Consider the following 13,737-nt stretch of genomic DNA (forward strand, 5'->3'; position numbering starts at 1 on the left):
TTTAAAGCCTAAATGTATTTACTTATTTATCAAATTTTTAACACCGCCCATCTCCCCTCACAAGGAGGGACTCTTATTATTTCTTAATGTCTGAAAAAAATGGGTGGGCCTGAGAACCTGGAGGTCATCAAGAAAAGAGACCCATAGGCATTATATGGGGTGTCCTGGCAGTAATGTATAAGTTGATAATCAAATGGTAAAATTTCATGCTATATTTCATGGTTCTAATGATAATAATTCTAATTCTAATAATAAAATTATAATTATATTCTAATAATGGTCCTTCTTCCTGCTTGCATATTATCAAAAACAAAAACAGCAGCAAAAGACTGAGTCAATTGCCATGACTAAAGGGATGCCCAACATGTTTTTCCAGAACCCCTCATTTCTTTCCCCAAGGTAAGCACAAGCAAAAGGCCAGCATCTGGAGTCTGAATAACTTCATAAAGTTAAATGAATTACCATCATGTACACCAGCTCACTATGCACAATGGTAAGAGACAAAGTAGGAAAACATGGGTCCCATTCTGCATCTTAGCACTTTACTCTCACATTCATGAAGAACCTAAAATATATCCTAAGTAATCAGATAGATGATAAATAGAACTATGTAACATTAAAACTGCATGATTAATGAACATTTAGCTTCTAGAAGCATTTGCATTTTTGTTGGACAGTTCAGTAGTTATTTCTAGAACAAAATTTCATGAATTTCTTCCAATGACCTTCACTGACATTACAATCACTGTGAACACTCCTATAATGGTTGTTCATCCTTAGTAAGATAGTATTCTCCCTCTTTCCTATAAATATGATTGGATTATAAGAATTATCTTCAGCCAATTATGCTGGCACCTCTATACACATCAACCTGAACACAATGTATTATGTATCTGAATAAATCTGTAAAACATTTTATTAGTAAATGTGGATCACACTGTGAGGGCAGTCAGGAAATTTAAAAGAAAAAATATACATTTGAATATATGTTCCTTGCATAATTATTTAGTTGCTAATACATTCTCAGGATTTGGATGGGCTGCAACAATAACTCAGAGTAAGAATGTTTTAAGACAGGTTTCAATAGGTTATAGAATCAAAGGGGATAAGTTCAGTTTTGTAATATAATTAACTACTACAGAGCTTCTAAGATAATTGGAGAACCATGAAATATAGCATGAAATTTTACCATTTGATTACCAACTTATACATTAGTGCCAGGACACCCAATATAACACCTATGGGTCTCTTTTCTTGATGACCTCCAGGTTCTCAACCCACCCATATTTTTCAGACATTAAGAAAAAAAATGGGAAATTTTCATCCAGCAAAGTTTTTTGGAAATGTGTTATTTCACACACACCCCCGCCAAAAAAAAGACAAATGTAGAAAAAGGAATACAACAGTCCTGGAAGTGGTGCTAGGTGATAAACAGAAATCCCCAAAAATTTGACTTCTGATAAAGGGTATTTTGCCATTGGCCACACCCATACAGCAGCCATGTTGAAATTGCATAAGGTTATTTCAAAATTCCAAATATGCTAAAGCAGTTCCAAATGTCACACAAATATGTAGCTTTGGATCATTTTCTTCAATGAATAAATGAACAAGTATAATGTTTTTGACTCATTCGTTTAACTGGATTTACTTTATCTAGTTTTAGGACTTGTCTGGAGAACTGATCATATTTGAGATCGTATTTATGCAGAAATATTGAAAATTCAAATGGGTTCACAAAACTTTTAAGCATTACTGTAATGTGTCTTCAAGAATATTTAAGAAAATAGTTTTGTTTGTTACTGAACAATATTACTGAATGATATTCCTCTGATGCAATTCCATGTCAGAAGTCAATTCCATGGTGTTCAGTGCATTTATCATTTTCACAAAAGGAAAGCAAACAATAAAAGATGGAAAAAAGGGATTAATAGTAAAATAAACAACAACACAGAAACACACAACTATATGAAAATGATAAGGGAAGCTGTTTGGCCATTGGCTGACAGGGAGACTGAAAGTACAGTAATTTAAAGACTAAATTGCAGAGAAACCTAATAAATTCTTTGCTTCTCTTTTCATTGCTGATAGAATCTATCCATGAATGGATGTCTTCCATTTTTAGAAAATACAGTCAACCTATTGCTGCACTGAGAAGTAACGACTTGAAAAAAAAATCAACAAGCCATGGGTGAAGCAGAAGCACCTTGCTGCCTTTGCTGATTACTATCTACAGGTATATGAAGACATCTGAGTGTCTTCATATACCTGTAGATAATACTTCCAGTTCGCACCACCACCACCGTAGGCTTTATGATAGCTAACCAAAACTACCAACGTTCACTCCAGTTCTTCTAGAAGAGTAGCACAAAATAATATGTGCAGGTAACATGTTGCCCCCTTTTTTGCTAAGAAAGTGAATCACTTGTGCTTGTATCGCTTTTAATCTATAAAGATGATCACAGATGCAACTATGTAAAAAAGCTAACCTCAGAGACAAAAATTCAAGAGCGACACACTCAGTTTTAAGAAACAATTTTCAGCTTTCCCCTGGGGAAGAGACACCTTTTTTCAGTGGGGGACGGTGTGCTTCTCAGTCAGTGTTGACTCCTGGCCACTACATGGATACATGAAGTTTATATAGTTTATGGAGTTTTCCCGGCAACATTTTTTGAAGTGGTTTGCCAGTGCCTTCTTCCTAGGGCTGAGAGAGAATGACTAGTCCAAAGTCACCCAGTTGCTTCTGCAGAAAGCAATAAAGAAATCTCAGCTTTTAGTATAATTGTAATTGACTATTAACATGTCCATGCAGAATAAATATACAGGTAGAGAAATAGTTCAAGTCTTACTTTAACAAACTAAACATTTATATCAGTCATATTTATTTCAGTATGGCTGATTTCATCAGCAAATTATAAAAGTAGCATGTAGCTCATGTATTTTCCAAATGATAATTCAGTATCTGTCCACTGCTTCCTCTACTTTTACCTTTCAATACAGCGACTCTTTATTGTCACCAAGAGAAATGCAACAGGCATGAAATCACATGTAACATCCCCTTACCTAACTCAAACCCACAATTAAGTAAATATTTAAAATATTTTTCTCATATTTCTGTTCTCACCATATTGTTATAATTACTTTGACACAGTATCGTGACATTCTGAGACAAAACAAACCTTTCAAAACTAATTGTAAAGGAGTGGTTCCCAGCCTTTAAAAAAAAAAGTTTATTATATTGCCATCAAAAGCTTTTAAGGACCCCAATATAAGACAAGGAATTGGTAACCAGCATGGTACATGTGACCCTGAAATCTGTCTCCTTCCTGCACTCCCTCCTTGTTGGCTTAAATTTTATTTGCACGGCTTATTACTCTTCAATCAACCAACTCTAAATGGAGCACAGTTCCCCAAATTGGTAAATTAAGATGAAAGCTAAAAACTACACTGTAAAACAACCATACAGGTAGTCCTTGACTTACGTCAACAATTGGGACTGGAATTTTGGTCACTAAGCAATGCAGTCGTAAAGCATGACCTCATCACTTAGCAACAGCAATCCCTGCAGTCCTGGTTGCCATTGTTAACTGAATCCCATGGTTGTTAGGTAAGGCACCTTCCTGCTGGATTCCCACCACCAAAGTCAGTGGGGAAGCCAGCAGGAGGTTGCAAGTCCCAGGCCAGCAGGCAGGTAGGGGAAGGTCTGGTAGGGCATGTGGGGGGTGCAAGGCAAGTCAGGAAGGGTGTGCAGGGCTGTGCAAGGGGTGCCGCATAGATCAGGAAAGGTGTGTGGCAGTGTGGTACATGTCAGGAAAGGGTGTGTGGGGGTGCGGCATGGGTCAGGAAGGGTGCACAGGGATGCACGAGGTGCCATGGGAGTTGGAAAGGGTGCATGAGGGTGCAGCATGGGTCGGGAAGGGCACATGGGGGTGCAGCATTGGTTGGGAAGGACGCGCAGGGGTGCAGTGCGGGTCAGGAAGGGTGCACGGGGGTGCACAAATGGCTGTCACAGTGTGAAGGCAAAGGGGCTGGGGAGGGTGCGCAGGTGAGGGAGACCTACCCCAGTGACTTACAACCTTCCCTGCTGGCTTCCTCATTGACTTTCTGGGGAAGCCAGCAGGTAAGTTTGCAAATCATGTGATTGTGGGGTGCTGGGCAAGCAGTTGTAAGTGTGAACAGGTTGCCAAGCACCCAGATCGTGATCATGTGACTGCAGGGGCGCTGCAATGGCCATAAGTTCCTTTGTTCAGCACTGTTGTAACTTCGAATGGTTGCTGAACAAATAGTTGTAAGTCGAGGACTATGTCAGGGTTTAGGCGAAGAAACTATGCTGAGCCAGTAATGAAGCTCTAGTTCTTTATTGTTTCTACCATACAAACAGAATCTTGCCAAACTGAGCAAAACTAGCAGGTTCTAAGGGAAAAACTCCAGAAACTCTAAGGCGGGTCCTGCCTGATCTTCTTGGCCGGGCGCCCAAGGTCTTCCAGACTGTGAGTGTGTTTTTCCCCCTGGAATGCGCCCCTTCCCTCCTCACCTGTGATCTCCATAACAGACTACCTGTATAAAAAACAGGAGTTAACATTCAAGACACAAGCTAACTTGTCATCCAGAGTGTTAAGTCAAAACAGTCCTGCCCCTAAGGCTTGATGAAACAATCAAGTCTCCACAGACTTTCTAAAAGCCAAGAGGGAAGAAGCCATCTGAGGTGATCCTATTCCTGAGGAGGAACCAGTGAATGAAAAGGTCAAGAGATTACCAAGTCTCACAATATGTTGGAATTCCCACTTTAAATCAAGAGATTTCAGGTAAGAAGATCAAAAATTTTTGTGAGATCTTAAAGTATATATGCTTTGGAATGTCCTTGCAGGCCACCAGTGGTTCCTAGATCATGGGTCTGGAAGCAGTATTCTAAACCAAAGAACTCAACATGCATTCACCCTGGCCCTCCTGGACTTTGCAGCTGCTTTTGATGCCACTGATTGGGGTATCCTTCTGGACTGGCTTAGGGGGTTGAGAGTGGGGGTCACAGTTTTACAGTGATTCTGTAAAATTGACTGAAATTGAAATATACCAACATTTAAGAGCTCAGCCAATTAGCAGCATCTTGCCTCATAAAGTTAAGCACAGTCAGACCTGGTTAGGAAACTAACAGGAAATCCCAGGGCTGACGGCTAGACTGTGAAGTTGAAAAACATTTCATAAGGCGGCAATGGCAAATCACTTCCATTTTGTTCTTAAACACACACACACACACAACCAACCCAACATGGATGTACCCATGAAGTTACAAGGAGTCAAGGTTGACTTAGAGACTTTACCCTAAGATGTAACAAATTCAATTTAAAACATGTTCACATTAAAGTTGTCATATACAGTTTCCAATGCAACTTATTTCAGTGTAAAGTCTATTTTCTCTCCCCACAAAAAAAAAAAAGAAAAAAGAAAAAGATTATAATTCATGGCATTAAGATTAATCTGCATTTAAAGTTTTATTAAATAAGCCAAGCGTTTGCTTAATCTTTCAATTATTTGATATTTTAGGCTTATACTGAATTTGAAGGACAAGCTTTAAAGAGAGGCAAAATGGGTCACAGTGCAGACTGCAGAGTTATTTCAGGTATCCTTAAACATTCCAAAGAATATTAGACCATCCATTTGAACAGTAGCCCCACTGCCAATTAAATTTTATTCCTTCAAATTACCTCAGATTTCCAAAACACCTTGTTATGAAATTCAAAAAGTCTTTGCACAGAAACTAAAACATTTATTAATACCAAAGCAATATACCCTGATCCACGGCTGGTGGAATCATATCCTCAGCTAGTGGGATTAAACAGATTTGCTGGCAGTAGCTTAATACTGAAGGAACTTGCAATTCATATAGCCTCTGAAAGGAGAAAACTATATACAGTGCAGAAGTTTGTCATGACAAGTACGGATTTACCTGGGAGGCGGAGCTGAGGCAAAAACTGTCTGGGTAGTTCAATACTGACTATACAGCTGTGTAACTACAGTGGTTCAATTATTTATTTTGTTAAAGCAGAGCTCGACAACCATATAAAAAGTGTATTAAATGTAAAAAAGCAGGCAACAAACCAAATAGCAATGCTGGCACCTTATGCATTTGTACATGCCCAATGAGAATTTGAGATCGGACATTGATAATTATACCAGTATTTTGAACAGGAACATTTATCTATTTTAAGAGCAGTTTCCTGACTGATGTAGAAAATGTGGAGTTGCTGTTTATGTATCAGCAAGTTGTGCTGGATATTGCAAAGCTATTTGCACAATGACCTGGACTGCAGCCATTGTGCTAGAACAACTATAAAGAGCCCATTATACACTCAACTAGATTATGGTAAAGAACAAATATCACCTGCAGTAAATGAATTGTACAACAGAAAATAGACCTATTTGGATATGAAGGAGTGCTTTTTAAAAATGTTGATGTTAAAATAGGTACTTACATCTACCAACTATTTTCTAATTAACTATATGAACATGGCTTTTTTTTTTTTTTTTACTGTTTTCACTGTTGTTTGCAAGCTGCCCAGGGTTATGGCGCATGGGCAACTTTAGAAGGTAGGTAGGTAGGTAAGCTGAACATTGTTTCCTTTAACCAACAGAACATGTTAATGACCAGCAGCACTGTTTTCTTACTCAGCACTTCGTACCAGCATTAGCCAGGGAGCAGAGACTTAGGAAAAGGAAAGCAGCTAAGACCTTTAAAGGAACCCCAGCCTATGAAATGATAAGCTATAAATATAGGTAAAGGTAAAGGTTTCCCTTGACGTAAAGTCCAGTCGTGTCCGACTCCAGGGGGCGGTGCTCATCTCCGTTTCTAAGCCTTGGAGCCGGCGTTGTCATAGACACTTCCGGGTCATGTGGCCAGCATGACGACTCGGAACGCCGTTACCTTCCCGCCGAAGTGGTACCTATTGATCTACTCACATTTGCTTGTTTTCGAACTGCTAGGTGAGCAGGAGCTGGGACGAGCAACGGGAGCTCACCCCGCCGCGCGGTTTCGAACCGCCAACCTTCCGATCGGCAGCTCAGCGGTTTAACCCGCAGCGCCACCGCGTCCCTAGCTATAAATATAAAAAGGTTAATATTTGTTTCTAATTGTGTTATGTTTCGTATGTATTATATTAGATTATACACTGTATTTCCTGACGGCTTTAAAGTTTACTTCATCCAGCATTGTACAACCAACCTCACCCATTCCCACATTCCTGCAGCACAGTGCACATACCCCAAACTATATTCTACAAGGTATCCACCATCCAATGCAGATTGGGGAGTCTTTCCAATCCTTTCCCATCTCCCTTACAACAATCTTGTTCTCCATTTCATCTAATCTTGGGTGATCCATCTCACACTTTGTTTAGAAGAATCCTCTTAGTTATAGTTATTATTTGTAATCTTTCCCCTTCCCTCAGCAACTGTGAAGTTGAAGCATGCTATTGATCCACAAATGCATATGGAATTATTTAAGTCATATATTAACATAAGCATTCAGTATTTTTAAAATTAAAGCTGATTCAACACGTAACCAAGATTATCAATGATTTCAAAATGTCCAAAAACAGAGTATGGAAATGTGACATATTTCCTATTGTGCTTTGAATTCTTAAACTGTGATGAAATATGCTACTACATAGTAATAAAATGCTCTATTATAATTACAAGTTGTGTTGTGCATAGTACTCTTTAATAGCTTTTAAACTGTAGAAGGAACCAGGACTTTGCAAACCAGCCTTTTAATAATGGGTCATACTTTGTGGTGCCAGTTCTGTGTGTTTACTTACGGGCAAGGTAACTTTTAAATTATATAACAATATTTAATAATTAACAATGTAGATATATAATAATTCACTGACATGTCTCTGTTTTCTTACCAGTACAAGAGATACCAAAATATTCTGACTTTGGATTAATTCTTCTGGGGCATATGCCTGGCTCTGGGTTATGTAAAAGAAGAAAAGTCACTTCAGAGTATTTGAAATCCTGCTTCCCACTTTAAAGAATGAAAATATACACTACCCAGAGTAATTCTACCTTGTTAGATAGCTGACTTTAAAATAGATTTTAATAGCTGTTAACAGGTTTTCTAATGTGCACAATTTCAAAGTATATATCAACCCAAAGGAACCTAGGAAAGCTTCTCTATGGTATGTAACAAAAACACATCACAAAATGCTCTCTACATTTCTAAGCCTATTTTTGCAACCTGTTCTTTATGTAATACTATTTTTCCACATACCCATCATTTTAAATGGAATTTCCACCGCATTCATGGAAGCTATAATTATAGTTGTCCAGCCATCTGTACTAAGAATTTAACTAATTAGAGGAAAAGTGATTTACAGACCATTTAATATTAAGGCATTTCAACTGATAACAGCTTACATCAGCACTTCTAATGAAAAATAGTAGCAGATACAGGTAGTCATTGTTTAACAACCACAATTGGAACTGGCAACTCCATCACTAAGCAACGTGGTCAATAAGCGACATATCATGTGACCACAACGGACTTGCAACCTCACTTCCGCCACAGTCGTTAAGCAAATCACCCACAGTCATTAAGCAAGACATCACGTGACCGCAACTTGCAATTTTACTGCCAGCTTTTCCATTGACTCTTCTTGTGGGAAGCCAGCTGTGAAGTATACAAATGGTGATCACATGACCGTGGGATGCTGCAATGGTCATAAACACCTGCTGGTTGAAGTAGTCAAATCTCAACCATGTGACTATGGGGATGCTGCAACGGTTGTAAGTGCAAGGACCAGTCATAATATTTTCATCAATCGTAACTTCGAATGGTTGCTAAACTGGGCAGTTGTTAAGCGAAGACTACTTGTACTGCTGAATATTGTAAAATTAGAGAAAGCTACAAAATCTTGCAAAAGTATATGAGGCAGATACCTAAATGAGTTATTTCTATTTTATGTTAGGTATTTGGATGTCAATAAACTTAATTCACATTAAACGTCCGTGAATTCCAGTAAATTGCTATTGCATTATAGTTCTTAGAAACAGTGAATCTATCACATCAAAAAAACCTACCAAACTGATCAATGCAATGTGCTGTGCATCAGGGAAGACAAAAGTTGCATGTAACCCCTCCCAGAAAAAAATGTTTCCAAATAAAGGTAAGAAATAAAATAATGTCCTTCAGTATATACCAATGCTTGGGCCCTTAGCTTTCATAAAGAAGCTGAAACATACAAAGCAGGCATATCGTTTTTATTGGTTTACTAACCTCTCAGTAGTTTGTTATACCTACTGACAGAGTAGGACAAAATGCAATATTTTATTTTTCTATTTCTCTTCTATTGTATAACTTTTCCAGTGAATTCTAAAGTACTGCACAAGAAATTCTACAGCGTACTCCTGAGGAAATAACTGGTTATTTAAAAGTAAAACTATATTTTCCTATGCAATGCCTTCTCATTATCTAAGAAAGAAGCAACTATTTTGAAAAATCTGAGTTTTTCTTTTTGAAGGAAATAAATTAGAATGAAACTATGTTAAAAACAATATACCAAAATTAATGAAATAGAGTTTCCAGCAGCTGAATACTGCTTGTCTTCCTTATTTCTGTTGGACCAATATGGTTTCTTATAGCAATGTCCATCTATGTGGATAAGGATTTGTAGTTAGATTATTTACGCCATCATGCTTTAATATACAGGTGAGGGGAAAAAATACCTGGGTAAACAAATATGTAATCATCACTACTGTATATAAATACACCCCCCAAAAAAGGGTGACCAACAACATATACTGATCATTATATAATCTGTAAAGTGGCCACTATCCAGAAGTCATGATCTCTATGAACTCTCTCAGTTCCTGCATACAGTCCCAGACAGAATAACTTACCTACCATTTATGCAGTAACCTAGCTAGAAACAAAAGCAGGTTGATTTTGCCAAAAAGTTCTTTCAATAGTTTGCCTTCTCATTAATTACATCACTTTATAAATGAGTAAGAAATTGAAGACGTTCTATTTTTATCCATCATTACAGGATTATGTAAAAACCCCACTCATCTGTATTTTCATTCTATCAAAAACTTGCTCCTGTAGAAAACCTCATCTGCAGGCAAGGCAAATATTTTTTTATAGAGCAATCCAATAATAGTCCCAGTTTGTACCAGTTAAGAAGTTTGTTTAGGATTCTAGCCATAACTTCAGTTGCTACTCTTTTATGCCAAATGTAAATACTGTGTGTTTTTAAATAAGATGAGGAAACATCGCAATGTCTATCAGGAATTAAAATTTGGCATTTTATCATAGTTAAATCAATAAGCTGATAACTGTCTACTTCCTCTCAAAACATTTTCCATGAACAGAAAAAAACTATCCTAATGTATAGCTCATAATAAATTATCACTTAAACTGATTAACAAACCATTATTTCATTTAATTATCAAGATTCACAATAAATGTAATTATTTGTATTGATCCAGAATTCCTGCTTGCTATTAGAAAACGTATTTACATACATTAGATAGCCTATATATATTAGGAAATTCATAACTATTTTTATTGCATCTTATGTCATACATACTTAAACCTCTGCAAAATAAATTTACAACATATTAACTTTTCTTTACGCTATTATCCATGAATATAACTTCAAGACATCAAGAACATAACATATTGGAATGTTCAAATGACATACTAAGCCAAAATGTGATTTATGAGAGTTTTCAACTTAGGATGTTGTATGAACCAAGGCAGTGTGATTTTTAAACTGCATATTATTATTTATTTTAAAGATTTAAAAGACACACTTCAAAAAGAAGTGTTGTGTGAAACTGGCCAACTATGGTTAATTGAATAAAGTATAATTAAATACACTATGTTTACATGTTAAGTCATACAATGGAAGCAAGCAATGAGACTGATAACTTCTTATCACATTTGATCATTTGTTGATTACACACCTTCCATATTTACAAACTTCTTCCTCATTTTTTAAAAATAAAACCTAATCTACACAGTTTTAAATTCTATAAACATACCACTACCTAGATGTTGTGGCTGGGATACAGGGAAAAGAAATCTAGTGTCTGACTCAAAGTAGACAAGGTTAAAAGCTATTGTTAAAACTTCTCCAAAAGTGGTATCTGTGATAACAAGTGCATTTACAGAAAATATTATTTCCCCCTTTAAAAAGGGAAACCTGTACTATTAACAAAACAGAGGAAAAAACAGAATAACAGTCAAGAAAAACGGATATTGTGAAATATTTGCTTAGCCTAGAGTTTTATCTCTTAAGTGAGTTAGCAAGTTTTATGCAAAAACCAAAATGGTCACTTATTAGGCAGATCATGCAAATGATGCCCAAACCTACTATATAACCTCATGGATTATTCCTACTGGCAAGCTATTAACCTGATATATACAACTTAATATAGAAGATTTTTATTAGAGCAAGAGAAAAATATTGCTTCTATGTTGATTGTGAAGTATTCTCAAGCATTAACAGTTAGTTCCCTTAATACCAGAACTTTCTGAAATGACAAATTAGTAATTTAAAAATTCTTCAATGAAAATTGGTAATTTCCTTGCACTCAGCTCAGACTTCTTATGGATATGCAGCCAAGTGTGTTGGGCTGAACGTATTTGAATAAACTAAAGAATTTTGTATCATTTTAAAGACTAACCCCAGAGAATCTTGTACCATTTTAAAGATTAACCCAACATTTTATGAAGCAATATATTAGTTTTTAAGTGACACAAGACTTCTTTGCACTGTAAAAGACTAACATGTCTTTTAAACTAGAGTTGAAATCCTGTCTGTCTCGAGGGTACCAAATTGAGGAATATTCAGGTCAAAGACCAGCATATTATTCAACTTCAAAGTCTCCAAGAATTAAATATAAACTTATAAATCATGATGCAATGTAATTTACTTATACAATGTACCATCAATGAGGTAACAGAATTCTTGCAGAGTTGTGTTAGTAAGAAAGGGGTTAAAAAATAAAAACTTTAGCCGCACTTACTCAAATGCAAAAAAGAGCCCACTGGTAACCAAAATAAGAACAAGTGTCAAGTAGAAGACTCCAGTCTGCCGAGCCATCATGATCCTTCCATTGCAAAAAAAATTGTTTCTTCCAGGAAAAACCTCCCATTTTCTCTTGGAAGTGGTTTTCTTCTTCTTATGGGGAGACTCCATGGGAGAAGAGGAGCTATGAGTGCTGATCTGACTGTATTCACAGTCTTTCATGGGTCCTCCACCACTACCTCCAGGACTCATTAATGGAGAATAAGGAGGAACTCCTCCAGCAACTCTTGCCTAAGATCTTTTGGAGAAGACACTATTGGGTGTTTTATTAAAATAAACTTATCGTGGCATTTTAAAATTCCTAACTGAAGATTTCAAAGCTGTCATTTCTGAAATGTAAGTAGTCTTTCCCTTCTTCACAATTAAATAAAAACCATTCAAAGTTGAAAGTGCATAATCACAGAATAAAATAGGAATTAAAAAAGCTAATATATAAATCAATTGTCAATTAATCATAAAACTTAAAATTTTGAAGCATTCTGCCTTTTGTGTAAGAAAGTGCCCAGTTTTACTTCATGTTCCACTTTTTAAAGATGCTTGGGTCAAGTTTCCAGGCAAGCAGTTTCTATTCAAGATCCTTGTCACAAAGATTTGTTAAAAATGTATATAAATTTTTAAAAGTAGAATTTGTATGAATTGTTCTGAACAAAAAACCAACTCTAAGTGCAGCAACTGAAAAATAAACTATAATATCCAATTTTCTTCCACTATGAACTGCCTCTTTCTTCTTCCAATGGCAAAGCATTAGTTCCTTTTTTTTGTCATTATAAAAGGCTTTTTCAAACAGAAAATAAAAATGTGGTCAGTGCCATCCCTGGAAAAAGGTATAATACATGGCATGTTTCAATCCAGTATTCATTTTTATATGCTAATAATAAAAATAAACCAATTTCAAAGGAGAAAAAAATACAAAAACAAAAAAGCTGTTCTCATGCCACTTTATTACTGATTCAAGCTGTCAGGCAAAAATATCTTCCAGTCGTAAGAGTATTGGCTGGCATCTCCACCTTTCTCCTTCAAGCTATGGAGACCCCAAAATGCTCCACACTACCGCAATCCTAGCCCTGTCTTCCAGGGAACACAGTAGCAGCAGCAACAGGAAACGTCGAGGAAAACGGCAAAGCGGTTTGGCCTTCCGCTTCCACTTTATCTAGGCTTATCCCCTGCAGCCAGCCTGAACAGAAGCAGCTACCTTTTCCCTCTTAAAGCCAAGGGGAGCGGCGAGTGCGGAGAAACAACCTGAATCACAACGCCCGTCGCGGCACCAGCGGCAGCCTCTCCCCTCGCCTTCCAGGATCCACGCGGCCCCGCTCGAAAAGCAGCTGCAGACAAGGGAAAGGAGGCGAGCCAGCGTTCACACGCACCCTCTTCGTGGGCACCCCCGAGGAAAACACGGCCAATGTATGAGGAGGCAGAAGCAAAGGCGGGAGCTTTCTTCGGGAATCCCTCGAGAGAGCGCACCGGGAGGTCGGGATCACTCAGCCCGGCGGCGGCGGCAGGCGCAACCCCGGCGGCAGCCGCCTCCTCCGCCTCCCCTTCCTCGGCTCCTGCCTTTCACTTTCATTGTCAGCCGCTTGTAAGGCGGCGGCGGCGACTCTGCCCGTGACCGCCCGCCTCACGGGCTCAGTCTCGGCCGGCGAAGGCAAGGCGG

General features: G+C 37.7%; 1 protein-coding gene across 9 annotated transcripts in view; it reads right to left on the reverse strand.

Moving 5' to 3' along the window:
- Positions 1-13,737, reverse strand: part of ZDHHC14 (zinc finger DHHC-type palmitoyltransferase 14) — an 80,054-nt gene that overhangs the window by 65,909 nt on the left and 408 nt on the right. For 7 of the 9 annotated variants that reach the window (XM_063308238.1, XM_063308194.1, XM_063308177.1 and 4 more), the window contains exon 1: positions 12,025-13,721. The exons of 1 other annotated variant lie outside the window; for it this stretch is intronic. In XM_063308238.1, coding sequence (XP_063164308.1) covers positions 12,025-12,278 — 254 coding nt within the window. In that variant the 5' untranslated portion in view covers positions 12,279-13,721. Of the gene's footprint in view, positions 1-11,944; positions 13,722-13,737 lie in introns of those variants that run through there. One more of the 9 variants, XM_063308202.1, reaches the window with a different exon arrangement.

This window comes from Candoia aspera, chromosome 1 (genome assembly GCF_035149785.1).
Source record: "Candoia aspera isolate rCanAsp1 chromosome 1, rCanAsp1.hap2, whole genome shotgun sequence".
Lineage (NCBI taxonomy): Eukaryota > Metazoa > Chordata > Lepidosauria > Squamata > Boidae > Candoia > Candoia aspera.